Here is a 13,677-nt window from a genome sequence, read left to right on the forward strand (position 1 = left end):
TAATTTTTACGCCAAATTTGAGACCTAAATTCTCGCCTTCCTATTCACAAATATTAACCTGACGTTGCATATCACTTTGCTCGTAGCCAGCAACACAATGTCGTCCGCATAAAACCAACCTGGAAGCTGCTGCTGTACTACCGTCCCCGCCTGTTTGTATGAGAGATTAAACTCGATAATACTTCCTTCTAGCACCCTCTAAATCCTCACCATGTACATCATAAACAGCAGTGGGGATGACTCTTTTTCTCGCTCCTCCTCCGTTTCTATACAATGCAAACTCTATTTTCTTCGTAAATCTATCTCAAAAGCTGTATACAGTCATTGCCTAAGCCTTCTCCGTGCAGAATATTCCACAATATGCCGCGGTTTTCTTTGCCATATGTTCCGGTTATGTCTAGAAAGGCTACAGTAGCGGTCCCCTCTAATTTTCTGGATATTTCAATGCACTAAGTTAAAATACGTTATCATCCAGGCGCCTGTCGATTCTAAAGCCATTCTAAAGTTCTCCCAATACGCCAGTATTCCATGCCCACGCTTACAGCTTAAGATAATCGCCTGCATTGCTAACCTGTATATAAGCGATGTAATGGTCAACGGTCTACATGAGTGAATTAATTATACCTTTTTCCCCCATTTTTATACGTGAGCATCATTCTACTTTGTCGCCAACGACGAGGCAAGGACCTCGTCATTGCCTTGCAAAGATTCGACTGTTATTTTTCGGATGTAATGCAATGGCACGTCCCGTTCTAATTTGAGTCCATCTTTATCTAGGATATGTATTGCCCCAGACTTCTTGCCTAATAAGCTTTTGTTCTTCCAAAATAATCTAGGTGCGACCTTATTTTTCTCACGTACTTGTCAACATCAAAGTTGGCGTTCACATATTATCTTTGCTTGAACAAGTATTTGAGCCATAGATTTTTTTCTCCCTCTATATTTCCCATTTTCTAGCTACTTCACCATACGGCAACTGCGATTTGATTGCCTGCCTCTGCTCTCGGGCTGCTTTCTTTCGTTCGGCGATTGCTTCTCGTATCTCCCTGTTCCACCAACTTTTCGGCTTCTTTCTTCCTTTTCAACGAACACATTTCTCTTTCCGTATTTCTGTCGTTAGTACACTTAGAAGCTCACTATGTTCCCACTCTTTATTTGGCCATTTGCCAAGTTTTTCCTCGACTCTTGTGACTATATTTGTTATTTGTTCAGCGTTCAAATTTGGACTGGCTTTCTACGCTCCTTGTTCTCTTTTCCAACTACATCTCCCATTTTCAAAATGATGCGTTCCTGATCACTCCCTATGCTACTCTACCCTTGTTCGACAAAGACCATTTCTCTCAACTTATTTCTGTCATCAGACGGTTTTCAATGGTTGATTGCCGGTTTCCCATTTCGACGAGGTCTGCCTATCACACTTAGGCCCTGTATTCGCGATAACGAGGTTATGTTGCTCACAAAGATCTAGATCGACTTCCGGTAGTTGTCGGTATAGCCACCTAGATTCCGTATGAGGGCATTCAGGCCACCTAATAGGGTAATTTCGGCACCATTCCCGAAACCCATAATATCGGCACTTAGACATTCCACTAACTCTTGATTCTTCTCTGCAATTACTTTGGGTTCACAAATACGATACGCCCAGCCCAGTTTTCTTTCCACTCATTGCACACGGTAACCAGAGGTGCTCTTGACATTTTGAGTTTACTATGTGCCATTTGGCTTTCTTTCCAATTTAATTCTGTTGCACCCTTCGCAAACATAATTCTCAATAACTCTTCGGCTCTGCGGCTCTTCCGTGTCTACAAAATACGTTTCTGTCACCACATATGCCCCTATTTTTTCTCTATTTAACTGCTCCCCAATCTCTACCCGCTTTTTATTTCTTCTTTCGCCCGGCACGTTCATGTAGCTTTTTGCACGGCGAGCTCCCTTTCTTGTCTTCCTCCTTTTTCTGTTATTGACGCCGATGCTATTATGAGGTTCCCCTAGGGGGCCTTCTTCATTACTACTTACGCTCGCCTCCCGAGTACTCGTGGGCCCCACAAAATAGCAACTGCGCGACCTGCAAGTCACCAGCCTACTTCTGTCCATTAGGCAAAGTCGCGCCGCCTGGCAGGTCTTGGCGTGTCTAGTGGGATAATGCAAGCACAAAAAATAAATAGCACTCTATTTATTTATGCACGTGCCCATCCCTGTGAAGAAAATTAAATGAAGGACAGCAGTTGAAAGCTGCAAAGATTGGACGCACAGAATGCATTGCCTAAATAGGAGCTGGAAGCTTCTGCAAGTGCGCGACGAGGACATCATGGTTGAGGCTGATGCCGCTGGAGTTTGAGTTGGACGCCTCGTGTAGTGCATGTCTCCAAGTGTTCCAAAAAGCAGCACGCTTTTCCTCCGGTACCCTGGCGTCCAGCTTGAAGAACGGCATGTATGCATCTGCGTGAAAAGGACCTGTATGTAGTCTACGTACTTGACGACGCGCTCTAGTATAGGAGACGTGTAGTACTCGCGGTTACATTATTCTTAGCCTGGGCAATATGAATACAGTGTATGAGAGCCCTGGTATCAACCTAAATGAGCGGCTAGTAATAAATAAAATACCCCGAGAAATTTACAGCCCGGAATGCCAGTTTGAGGGATAATTATGTGTATTGATGGCGGCTCTTTAGGCACTAGGTCTTAATAAGGCCACAAGCTGAGTAAGGTTTCTCACACAAAGGCTGCGAATGCAAAATACATTGTCAATATCTACATTTACTGGACTGTTTTAAAGTAGCGTGAAGGTCGCAATGCAAGTCTTCTGACAACTACTTACAACTGCAGTGTATATATTTGCGAAAGGAACCTTCCCCATTAACAAAAGTTACATTTCTGAGAGCGGCGAACGTCCATCGTAAAAGCGAAACAAACGCGATCAACCGACAAGAAAATGTAAAAGAGAAAAAAAAATACTGAATTGAAATGTGATTAATTTGGAAAATTAAGCACTTTCTAGCAAATATGAACTCTGTAAAACCCTATAATGGGCCGTTATGTTGCGAGACTGGGCGCATGTTTAAATTATACTCTTTCGCTTCCATACTCCACAATATTCATTCCCGGCGGTGCTGTTCTTGGTTTTGATGTGAAATGCTTTACCCAATTCTCGGGCTTGTTTATGTGAGATTTAAAAATGCGACAGTGTTAGCAAATGTGGTACGTACGGCGTTCAACAGCTGAAGCCTTGTTCGCTGTGCTAAGTATGCTTCTAGAGTATCCACATTGGAGATTCAAGGCTGTAGTATTGGCATTGATTAAAAACAAATCCGGATAAGATGTTGACAGCTGCCAGAGTTACGAAGGCATCAGACAGATAGTTACAGGCGCTGGCTCAAGCGTGATAATATCGCTATGCCACTACGGCAATTTCTACAGGAAGAGTATTTCCAGGTTATTTAAATTCATGCCTAGGACATATTGAAAGGTGCTAAAATAAGATAGCTGCATCCTTAAAAGTGTCTCATATCAACGAGATCTCTATTGTATCACCAAGTGTGACAACACATCTCAATTCAATAATTGAGCATGCTGCTTCAGATTCAATGGCACAAGCAGAAATACGACAGAAGATTTGTGTGCTTGTCGGAGCGTTTCCCTTAGTTTAGAGCACCCTTCAAGCTACTGTAATCTTTTATTTATTAAAACCGATTTGTATTTCGGCGTTCATTGTTTTGTTTTCCACCTTTGCTGCCAGTGGTTCTTTCTTCATATCGAACTCTTGCATTCAGACTTCGTTGCTCGGACAACTTTCCCTATTATCTTTGAGCGCGACCATACGGTCACGACTCCCACACTAATAATTTATTTGTTCCAAAGAAGTGTGACAGATTTGTTGAACTTGTGATGTTAAAAAGAAAGTTGCTTACTTTGAACAATTTATTTGGCTGTATAGGTCAGTTTTCGGGTATTTTAAAAGGTATTTTAAAACTGGTATTTTGAAAGCGCTCGAAATAATTCGAAACGCAGGTAGCCTGTGATTAATGGGCTAGTATCTACATCACCAATCTTGCGCTCACCGAGGCAGATGTCAGCGGTTGCAAACTTCCACAGGCTGGAGTAGGTCCTGCACTTGACCAATTCGAGACCTGCTGCCGTGACGGCGCTTTTCTCTAGGGCAACGAGCTTCTCTTCGTCTACCGCTTTGTCGAAGCAGTAGCGCTCCGAGAACATCAAGCTCGGGTCCTGTTTTCAAGGGAATGAGATAGTACGGTGACCACTATTGCAGAATATTCTGTTGCACGGACTTGTCCAAGCAACAATGAGCTCGCGCTCCCTAAATTGAAGTGCTTAGGTTTTCTTGCAGTTCCTGACTAATTGGGGCAGATGTTAAATTTCATATCACAGACTGCTCGGCCAGTATTCAGTGAAAACATTCCCAATTTCTGTCTGTTGTGTAATGTTTATTGTCCTTCTACCAAATAAGAAGCGCATAGCAGCTAAAAACCGAGTAAACTCTTATTAGCTAATAACCCTGCATGTAAAAACAGTTCTCTGCGCGAGAAGCGCTGTAACAGAAATAGGCTAGAGTAATGACTAACATTCTAAATAGCCCACTGAAATTGTTGAGGCAATTGCAGTTTCGAGCACCGATTATTGTTTTTTTTTTAATTCTTGTCCTGTACTGTAAGAACACGGGTGGCATGCATTACGCTACACAATAAACTAATGCACATATCTGTATGAATTTCTTTATGACTTGTATTGAGTATAAGTAGTGTATCTATTTGGTATAGGTCGTTATGATGGTGTTAAGGTGCTTATGTCTAGAGACTGGTAGCTCGCATTGCTCTACTTCTTACGTTCTGAGGGCTCGTGAACAGTCGACTGGGGCACATGCGCTTTCAATGACTATTCCACCTTTCAGACAAGTGGATTAATTTTTTTGTACAATTCTTAGCTCAGTGATGTTCCTAATACTTTTCGTTCTTCTTCTGAAGACTGATGAAACAATGGATACACCGCGTTATTTCCACATTGTTGTGGCTTTCTTTTTAGAGTTACAGGTTACTGTTTTCCGCAAGTTGTAACTATCACTGCTGCTTCATATGTTCATCGGCCATCTTCTTTGGTCGTACTGATACCGGCAGCATGTAAAGTAGGTACCAATTGAAATGCCAATAAGTGTTGGTCTACTACACCGTCATCCTCGTCCTCATTAATAATACACTTTTTGAGGAGTAGACACAATCAAGCTACTCAATTCTCATGCAAAGGTGCCTGGCGTTTCTTCGACGGTATTATCTTTCTTCCAGGTGGCAAGAAATCTTGTGCGAAATTGAGTCTAAGCTTTCATGTTCCGTAAGTTCCGCTAGTGTAGCGTATTTAGGAAATGAAAATCGGAATTTCTGTTTGAGCTATGTCTAGCGTTACTTAAATTCATTCGTTTACATAAACGGTAACTCTTTTCAGTAATTGTACATTAAAAATATCTGTTTCTTCTGCGTAACTGTGTGCTCATATTTTGCACACGCCTTTAGGGAAAGCAACTTTACTGTTAGAGTGTTCCTTCGTCTGTGCGAGCTTTTTAATATTGCGATAGTAATTCTACAGACACTCCAAGCGAATTTCTGGCGTCGGCGTCGCCGTGAGATTCGGTATAATGTCTAAGGGCGATAACACCCTTGCTGCACACCCTGCGTTGTATGTGCGAGTGAAAACGTGCGAGGGGAACCGACATCGCGGCTCAATCTCGCCCGCGCGAATGGGATGAATGCGAAGAGGAAGCGCATCGTCTTCTCTCGCGCGCGAGGCACCCGACAGTGCGAGGCGCCGTGGGGATAGGGAGAAGGGTGGGAGCAGCGCTCTTTCCGGTGGGACCTGCGCATGTGGTGGCTGTGTGCGGTCTCGGGGCCGTATGTTGAGAGCTTATCTCCGTTGGGGGCACAGTCAAGGTACGTCGCCGGCTCGCAGCTTTGTGCGCGCTGTGTGTCCTTGGTGCTCACTTTGGGTTGAAGCGATAGACAGCACGAACGTCACTTCCCTCGCTGCTGCTGCCGCGTTTCCTCACGCAGCCGTTTCGAAAGCAGGTGTCCCCAGTTATTGAATGCGATGTGTTCATGTCTGCTGTGCGCACTGGCACTATAAATAACAATTTAGTGAGCAAGCGAATGTTTACATTTTATACGGCCGATTAAAATACTATCCTTACTTCGCATGGCTGTCTTCTAATTTGCTATCGCAATTCATGCTTCGCCTTTCGGGCGAAACTGCGTCTTTGTTTCATAACGCCCCTCCCAAAGTAATCCAATGAGTAGCGTTATAAATTTAAATATGATTAGCCGTTTTTTTGTGAGTCATACAATCATCCCATAAAAGATTATATTCAATGTATGTACGTACGTTCGTGACACAAGCTTCACGAATAAAAACACGAAAAATTCATAATCACTTATTAGTGCCTACACGAGAAAACGTCTACAAATACATCCTAAGGAAGGTTTGCACCGTTTGAGACTTATCTTGTCCTACAACAATTATCGTCATCTATCTTACGCTCCTTTTCTTTCTTGAACGCTGCGCACGTGGCAAATTCAGGTCACGAACGGCACACGCGTTTCGAACGTGGCACAGTATTTTTACAGGAATGTAGCGAGCGCCCTTTGTGAAGAAAAGAAACGCAAGCCAAGCAGGTGATGATTATTGTTTTGACAAGAGATAAGCTCTGAAAGGCGCAATCTTTTTTTGTCTGTACTACGATATTGCTAAAGAAATTCAAAATACGTCATACGACATAGCCTTTATAGTAACTTTGAGTCTATAAGGCTTTGAATTGATTGAATTTATTAGTGGCTTTGTCATGGTCATGGTTTTAGTGCTTTTGCCACTTATCCTTGCAGCATGGTAATTGTATCCAGCTCTTAAAAGTAAATAAAAAATAAATTTTAGCGGAAACCTTCGTGCATGACCACGAGAGGTGCCTGCAGGCGCCCACTGCGCCGTAAGGATACCGTAAATAGTTGGGTAATGGATGCTACCTGTTGCTTTTTTTTACTTAAAATTGATACTTCAAAGCAATAGTTTTTCTACACAAACTATGCTTTTTCACTCCGGTCGGCCTATTTGGAATTGATTCATCGTGAAACTTTGCGCTAAGGAAACGGGGACACAGAAAGAAGACACAAGGACGACAGCTCGCCCTTGTGTCTTCTTTCTGTGCCCCCGTTTTTATAGCGCAAAGTTTCAGGACGATGGTTTTTGTTGTCTTTGCAAGTAAAATGCATTTAAAAACAAGTATAAGAATGATGGAATGCGCACCGACAGAGTTCTTGTAGTTGAAACGTCCAAGTTGGCGAACACGCAACGCGATCTCGATATCTGAATATGCACTCCTAAAAAATTAAGCGGATCCCAGGCACTGTGGAAATCAATGTGAGCTATGCTTTCTGTGCTGGTTACCTTTAGTGACGATAATTACCGTCGATTTATATGGCAAAAGGTTAATTTCTTCAACTTTTAGTCTAACACGAGAGTGGTAAGTTGATGTTAAACGTTACCTTGCATGCACCACTGCTATTTGTCCGCGTAGTACACAGAATTCACAGGGAGAGGTGGTTGTTCGAGGTGTTATTCTGCACCATATTTCATTACCCCTGAGAGAGTTGAGCATTGTCATTGCCTCACATGGCACATCGCCTTGTGGCAGAAGTATTAAACTTGTTTTGGTGGGGCTGTATCTGCCCAAACCGCAATCCTATAGCACGCCATAGTGGCGGGCTTCGGATTAATTTTGACACCATGGCGTTTTTTAACATGTCCCGAAATCTAGGTGCACGTGCATGTTCTGTTTCGTCCACGTCGAAATGCGGCTGCCACGGTCGGGATGAAATCCCCGACCTCGAGCAATGCCAAAGCCGCGAAGCTACCACGGCGTGCACAGAAGCGTTGATTTGATGTGCGACCGCTTCCGTAATGTCGCCTGGACCTTGCGGCGCGCTTTAATTAATGTGGCTCTGCTTCTGCACTCCCTGCGTAAGTTGTCCGCTTGACATATTTGCATGCCGTTTATTTTTCAGAAATAGCAGAACCGTACTGTACGGTACCTTGAACTTAAGTTCATCCGGTTTCCCTGCAACCCCGTTCATATCTATATTATCGTTTCCTTGACTTCTCACGTCCCCTGTTCACTCTCCCCCCCCCCCCCTTCTATGCGAACTGCCTCTTCCGTCCCCTCTTCTCTACAATTCTATCTACGTCCCCTCTTCAGTCGCACGTTAATGGAAACGTAAGCGGTGCAGTTTTTGCAATGCTTATGAGGGGGATGATGTATAATTACAGCTGTCAAAAGGTTAATGTGGGGACTCCCAGAGAGCTCTACAGGGCATTGAGCACATTCGACTTGGTGGGGACCAAACGGGTTTCTTGCGTCGCCTTGCTGCTGTCTTGTACGCGGTGTGTGCCAAGCAGCAGCAACAGCAGCAGCTGCCGCAGTAAAGTTGAAGGAAGAGGCAAAGGATGCTTCGCTTTAATAAATATAATGCACAAACAAACTGTTCTTGTAGACTTCTCGAACCATTAAATGTGTGCAGTTAATCGGGCACCCCGTGCGTTGGACAGCAAAAGTCGAAGTAAACGGTCGTTGCTACTCGATAACAGGCTCAGTGGATAACAAACACTGTCTAATCGCTCGTGCTCGCACAAGTTCCGAAATGTAAAGTGCTATTCGCATCACGCATGCAATCTCATTACAGAAGGTTTGGTGACAACACAGACAACAAACTGAACCGGCGGCAGGAATCGAGAATGTTCACTTAGATGCAGGTGTCTCTTGCGCCAATCACTGACGTTTGACCACGTGAAGGAATTGTTACTAACACAGTGTTTGAGAGGGTGATTATTGAAACATAAATATATTATAAATAACTTTTTGTGTCTTTTTTCTATTTTCATGTTCATGGTCATATGCTGCACTTTAGTGTACTATGGTAATTTACATGTACAACCTGTACTTTACTGCTTGTGGACAGGGCGAGGAAAGGGGAAGAGGGGGGAAAGGGGAAGATGGGGGAAAGGGGAACAATTATTATTTCACCGTCTATATTAGTAAACCAACTGTAACCAAATAATTGGTCAATTTTTGTTGTTCTAAGTTTCTGTGGAAACTCAAGTACCGCGTGTGAAAATATGCAACGTTATGTGTGTTCGCGCACTGCCAATGAAGTACCACTAAATAACGCATATACACGCGTATTTTGCGGATACAGGGGCACCTGTCAGGAGCTGCGCGCCTTTTACTCCTGCACCTTTCTTGAAATTGTATTCAAATAAAGTAAACATTCATTCATTCATTCATTCATTCAAAAACATTTGTTAGCTGGTGGAAAGCCGTCACGAGAGAAACATAACAAGTACACGTGTAATGTGCTCGGTCCCCATTTGAGAGCTATCACGTGTAAATCACATGTCTTCCTCACACTCTGCCACTCTGCACTCTGCCTCACTTTGCCTCACTGGCTTTGAGGTTCCCGACTTTGTCCATTCATATATCGACCACGGTGACCGTTGTTCCATGCTGCTCATTGCAAAAAGTATTTGCGTGCTCTTGCTTAGAGCCTGCCAACTGATCCGGTAGTGGTCAGTGTGCTTAAACTGATAGCTCCGGTGTGACTACAAGACCTTAAATACCCATGTACAAGTCATGCAATCGAGGCACACATGAGTGGAGGAATTAAACAGATTGCCGGTACTTATTCTTGTTGCCTCATGACGTCCTGGATAGCTCGTCAATGAAGCGAACATCAATGCCAGTTGTAGGGTAAACTGCACACGAGCATATGAAAGTCACAACAGTACGCAAAGGTAAATTATTCGCGCCATTGGCGTGCATAATGAAGTTACCGCAGCCCTACTTATACTAAGCGTGGTATATTTCTTTCAGAATAAAATCTGTCGTTTTAGACTACGTGTCTGAAATTCACAAAACACTTCTTTCACTGACAGGATATCAGTGGAGGAAAGTTACGATTCTAAGCGGACGCGATTGTTTCGTCGGAGTTCCGAAATCACTTACTGGCATGTGGGATCGCCACTCTTCATTTTGGTATATTCGGTGCCAGACGTCCGTGATGCCAGTCCTGGTGAAATAGACAATCAGGCACTCTCCGCCATCCTTGAGCAGTCGACTGACGTTGCGGTAAGCTTTGTGCAAGTCCCAAATATAGTGAAAAGTAAGAAACGAGAAGATGCGGTCGAAGAGCCCGTACTTGTCGACGATGAATTGAACATCTCCGTTCTCTATGTCCAAGACCTCGAAGCACACTTTTGCCTCCGGGTAGTGGTTTTGGGCGTATGCAATCATGTCTTCAGATATATCCGTGGCGACGACACGAGCGAAGGGCTGCAGGAGTGGTAGCAGCTGCTCTGCGAGAAAGTTACCCGGTCCGCTACCGACGTCGAGGTATTGGTCGTCGTCACTTGAGGGCCTTCGGAACTGCACATCATATAAGGCTGCCAGGTTCTCCCTGTGGGAGAATTCCTTCAACCATGTAAAAGGTTTTGGCTCAAGGTCGGAGGTTGTTTGTTTTTGTTGTTCGTCCATACTATTCGGCATGATTGCTGAATCATCCACGCTTTGTGCACCCCTTGTAATTCGAGAGTATGCCCTTTGCAACTGCAAGAGGACAATATCGCTTATGTATTGCGCACATGGAATATAAACATAAAACGTGAGATCACAGGCAAATTAGTGACGCACTCTTCTTTAAATATTACCGTCCATCTACTGCCATAAAAAGGAGAACTGCATGCATGCATGACGCATGTCATCCCAAAATGTAATTCTAAATCGCTTTCGCTCTTTAACTAAACTTCATTTGTGATCACATTTAAGCCTTTCAGAACATGCGTGCGTGAAAGCACTCAATGATTCACAATCTCTTGCATTCCACAAACGCATATTCTGGAACAGTATAGGTATTTTAATACGAAGCTTTCTCCACTAGCATACAAAGGTTCGGCACGGCTGCTGCTGATGTGGTTATCTCGAAATATATACGTTTCTACACATGGTGTGAAACACTTTATTTTCGTGTGCCCTTTCTTAGCTTCCGTGAATTTCGCGATACAATACTATCGCAAAATTTATAGGCACGTGAAAATTTCTATGAAGAAATATTGACACAACACTGGCGACTTGTATATATATTTGGCGACTTGTTGTGCTGGGTTTACGCCATGAAACGCGCGAACTGAATTTACTTGGCTGCGCAATCTGCGCAATGCCTAAAACGGTACTTTGCACCATTATAAAAAAAGAAAAAAAAAGCATGATTGAGTGCAGAGGCGCGCCGATCTGTATTGCGCAGCCAATCCAATGCATCGCCCGGACAACCGGTAGTGAAGAAGACGCGTAACTGGAGTGCCACGCTGAAGTCTCAAGAGACTTCGCTTTTAGAAATGATATTAAAAGGCAATGGAATCTTTGCGATCCAAGTGAGTCGTACGGAACATCACACAAGATCTTTAGCCAGGGGAACTGTAACGTAAGATTATTCCAAACTTTTCCATTCCAATTCTGCAATCAGCCCTCCGGGATTGGTCAAAACTTTTTTGGACCACACACTTGACTGTCTTCACGCGTCGTCGCGAAAACCGCGATAGCTCCCCATCTGATATTACACGTACACGATCATAATGCATGATTCGGCCTAACAAAAGAAAAATAGATATTTCTGATTCGACGCCTTTCGCCATCAGCCCTCGGCTATTGGTCAAACGTTCTCATGCGGCCCCCGCTTCACCTGCCTCTCACGCATCGTCACAAAACCCCTAGAACTCACCGCGTCAAAGTGAAGTGTACGCGTTAAAGAAGCATTAATATGCCGAACAAAACTCAATTTTTTTTTCCGAATAGCCGTAGGCTGCCCCGTTCCGAAAGGTATAAAAGATGGCTGCAGCCAATCGCTCAGGCGCTGGCTCTCACACCTGCCAGAGAGCATGGGTTTATTTTTGTGTAATAAAGCTTTTGCGTGGCTGTGTAACGTTTTCAAACACTTTCGGCCCTTTTACGACCTCGTTATGCCATGTCTTCTTTGCTGAGGATCCGTTTTCGCGTCATTCTTAAGGCTCCGGTGGATGCCGCCGCAATTGTGGACGAACCAGCGCAAGCTAAGTAAGGGAAAGCAGACCACTCGCAGACTCCGGCAACACCTTCTTCATCGGGTTATCGATTTTCAGTGCAGTGGCTTGGCCCCATCGACTCCCTCTCCAAATGAGCGTGCTTCTCGCCTCTTGTGCGCCAATTAGAAAAGAGACGCCGCTCAGTTTTGGCAATGTTATTCGTTTTTCAAGCAAACAAAAGTGACCTCCAATGAACGAAGAGAGCGTTTGATTGGTCGGTTCTGCCAACCCTGTGGGTGACCACCCGACGCTTGCGTCGGCGCTTACGCATCTTTGACGTCACGACATTGGAATACAAACGTATTCGAATAGTTTTACGTTATAAGGCTGCAGGAATATGCCTGCAAACACCAGTTCGCGAGAAATATGTATTATATGTACAGAGTGTTTCACGTAACTTGTGCCAAGGATAAAATAAGGTGGTTAGCCGCAGCTGAATGAAATCAACAGGATATGGTTTGCCGTCATCTGGTACTCCTTAGAATATTTTTTATATCCCGCTTAATTAGTTAATTAACTAAAGTGAATAACGTAAAATTTTCATTATTCACTTCAGGGCCATATGTGTTTCGTTGGGTTGCATAGGGGGTCCAGAAACGATCGATGCAATTTTTCGTGGCAACGTACATGCTGCATGGCCATATTTTTATGGCGTTTAAGGAAATCCCGCGAAATACGAAATAAAACCACGTGACTGCATTCGTGCACTACTCTATTACGGTGCTGTGATCGGCGAGTCGAGCCTATCGCTTATAGAAGCGAAGGTTGTGGGTTCCGTTCCCACCTGCGGCAAGTTGTTTTTTCATCCACTTCAATTTCCATTAATTTATCGCTTCTTTATTTCATTTATTAAGCCCAAGTAATTTCCCCTACGTTGTCCTTGGTGTCAGTGTTTCTTGGCTTCTTATAGTATGACTAATAAAAATCGGGCACCTCGATTAACCCCCTTTCTTCTCGTTTATAAATAGATAGATAGATAGATAGATAGATAGATAGATAGATAGATAGATAGATAGATAGATAGATAGATAGATAGATAGATAGATAGATAGATAGATAGATAGATAGATAGATAGATAGATAGATAGATAGATAGATATTACCATTTGTTTGGTTCAAATAAATGGGCACGCACGCCCTGGATTGGGAAGAATTGGGGATAAAAGTTAATGGAGAATACCTTGGTAACTTGCGATTCGCTGATGATATTGCCTTGCTTAGTAACTCAGGGGACCAATTGCAATGCATGCTCACTGACCTGGAGAGGCAAAGCAGGAGAGTGGGTTTTAAAGTTAGTCTGCAGAAAACTAAATTAATGTTTAACAGTCTCGGAAGAGAGGTAATAACTTTTTTGAACTGGGGAAATGGGGATAGGGGATTAGGAGCTTGATGGGTGGTGCCCCAAGTCCAGGGTTCCACTGGCTTCTGCCGCTAGCCGACCGTGACCAAGAAGAGCCTTCTGCACCTTCGGGTCTGAGCTGGCGAGTTGTGCCTACCATTGCTCCAGTGTGTTGGTTAGAT

At 43.8% G+C, this 13,677-nt stretch overlaps 1 protein-coding gene across 1 annotated transcript in view; it reads right to left on the bottom strand.

Moving 5' to 3' along the window:
* Positions 1-2,158: 2,158 nt before the first annotated feature.
* Positions 2,159-13,677, bottom strand: part of LOC126522164 (juvenile hormone acid O-methyltransferase-like) — a 42,413-nt gene continuing 30,894 nt past the window's right edge. The window contains exons 2-4 of the mRNA XM_050170908.3: positions 10,049-10,648; positions 4,059-4,224; positions 2,159-2,439 (exon numbers count right to left, since the gene is read on the bottom strand). Of these exons, the coding sequence (XP_050026865.1) occupies positions 2,264-2,439; positions 4,059-4,224; positions 10,049-10,588 (882 nt within the window). The 5' untranslated portion in view covers positions 10,589-10,648 and the 3' untranslated portion in view covers positions 2,159-2,263. The remainder of the gene's footprint in view (positions 2,440-4,058; positions 4,225-10,048; positions 10,649-13,677) is intronic.

Source organism: Dermacentor andersoni, chromosome 6 (genome assembly GCF_023375885.2).
Source record: "Dermacentor andersoni chromosome 6, qqDerAnde1_hic_scaffold, whole genome shotgun sequence".
Taxonomy (NCBI): Eukaryota; Metazoa; Arthropoda; class Arachnida; order Ixodida; family Ixodidae; genus Dermacentor; species Dermacentor andersoni.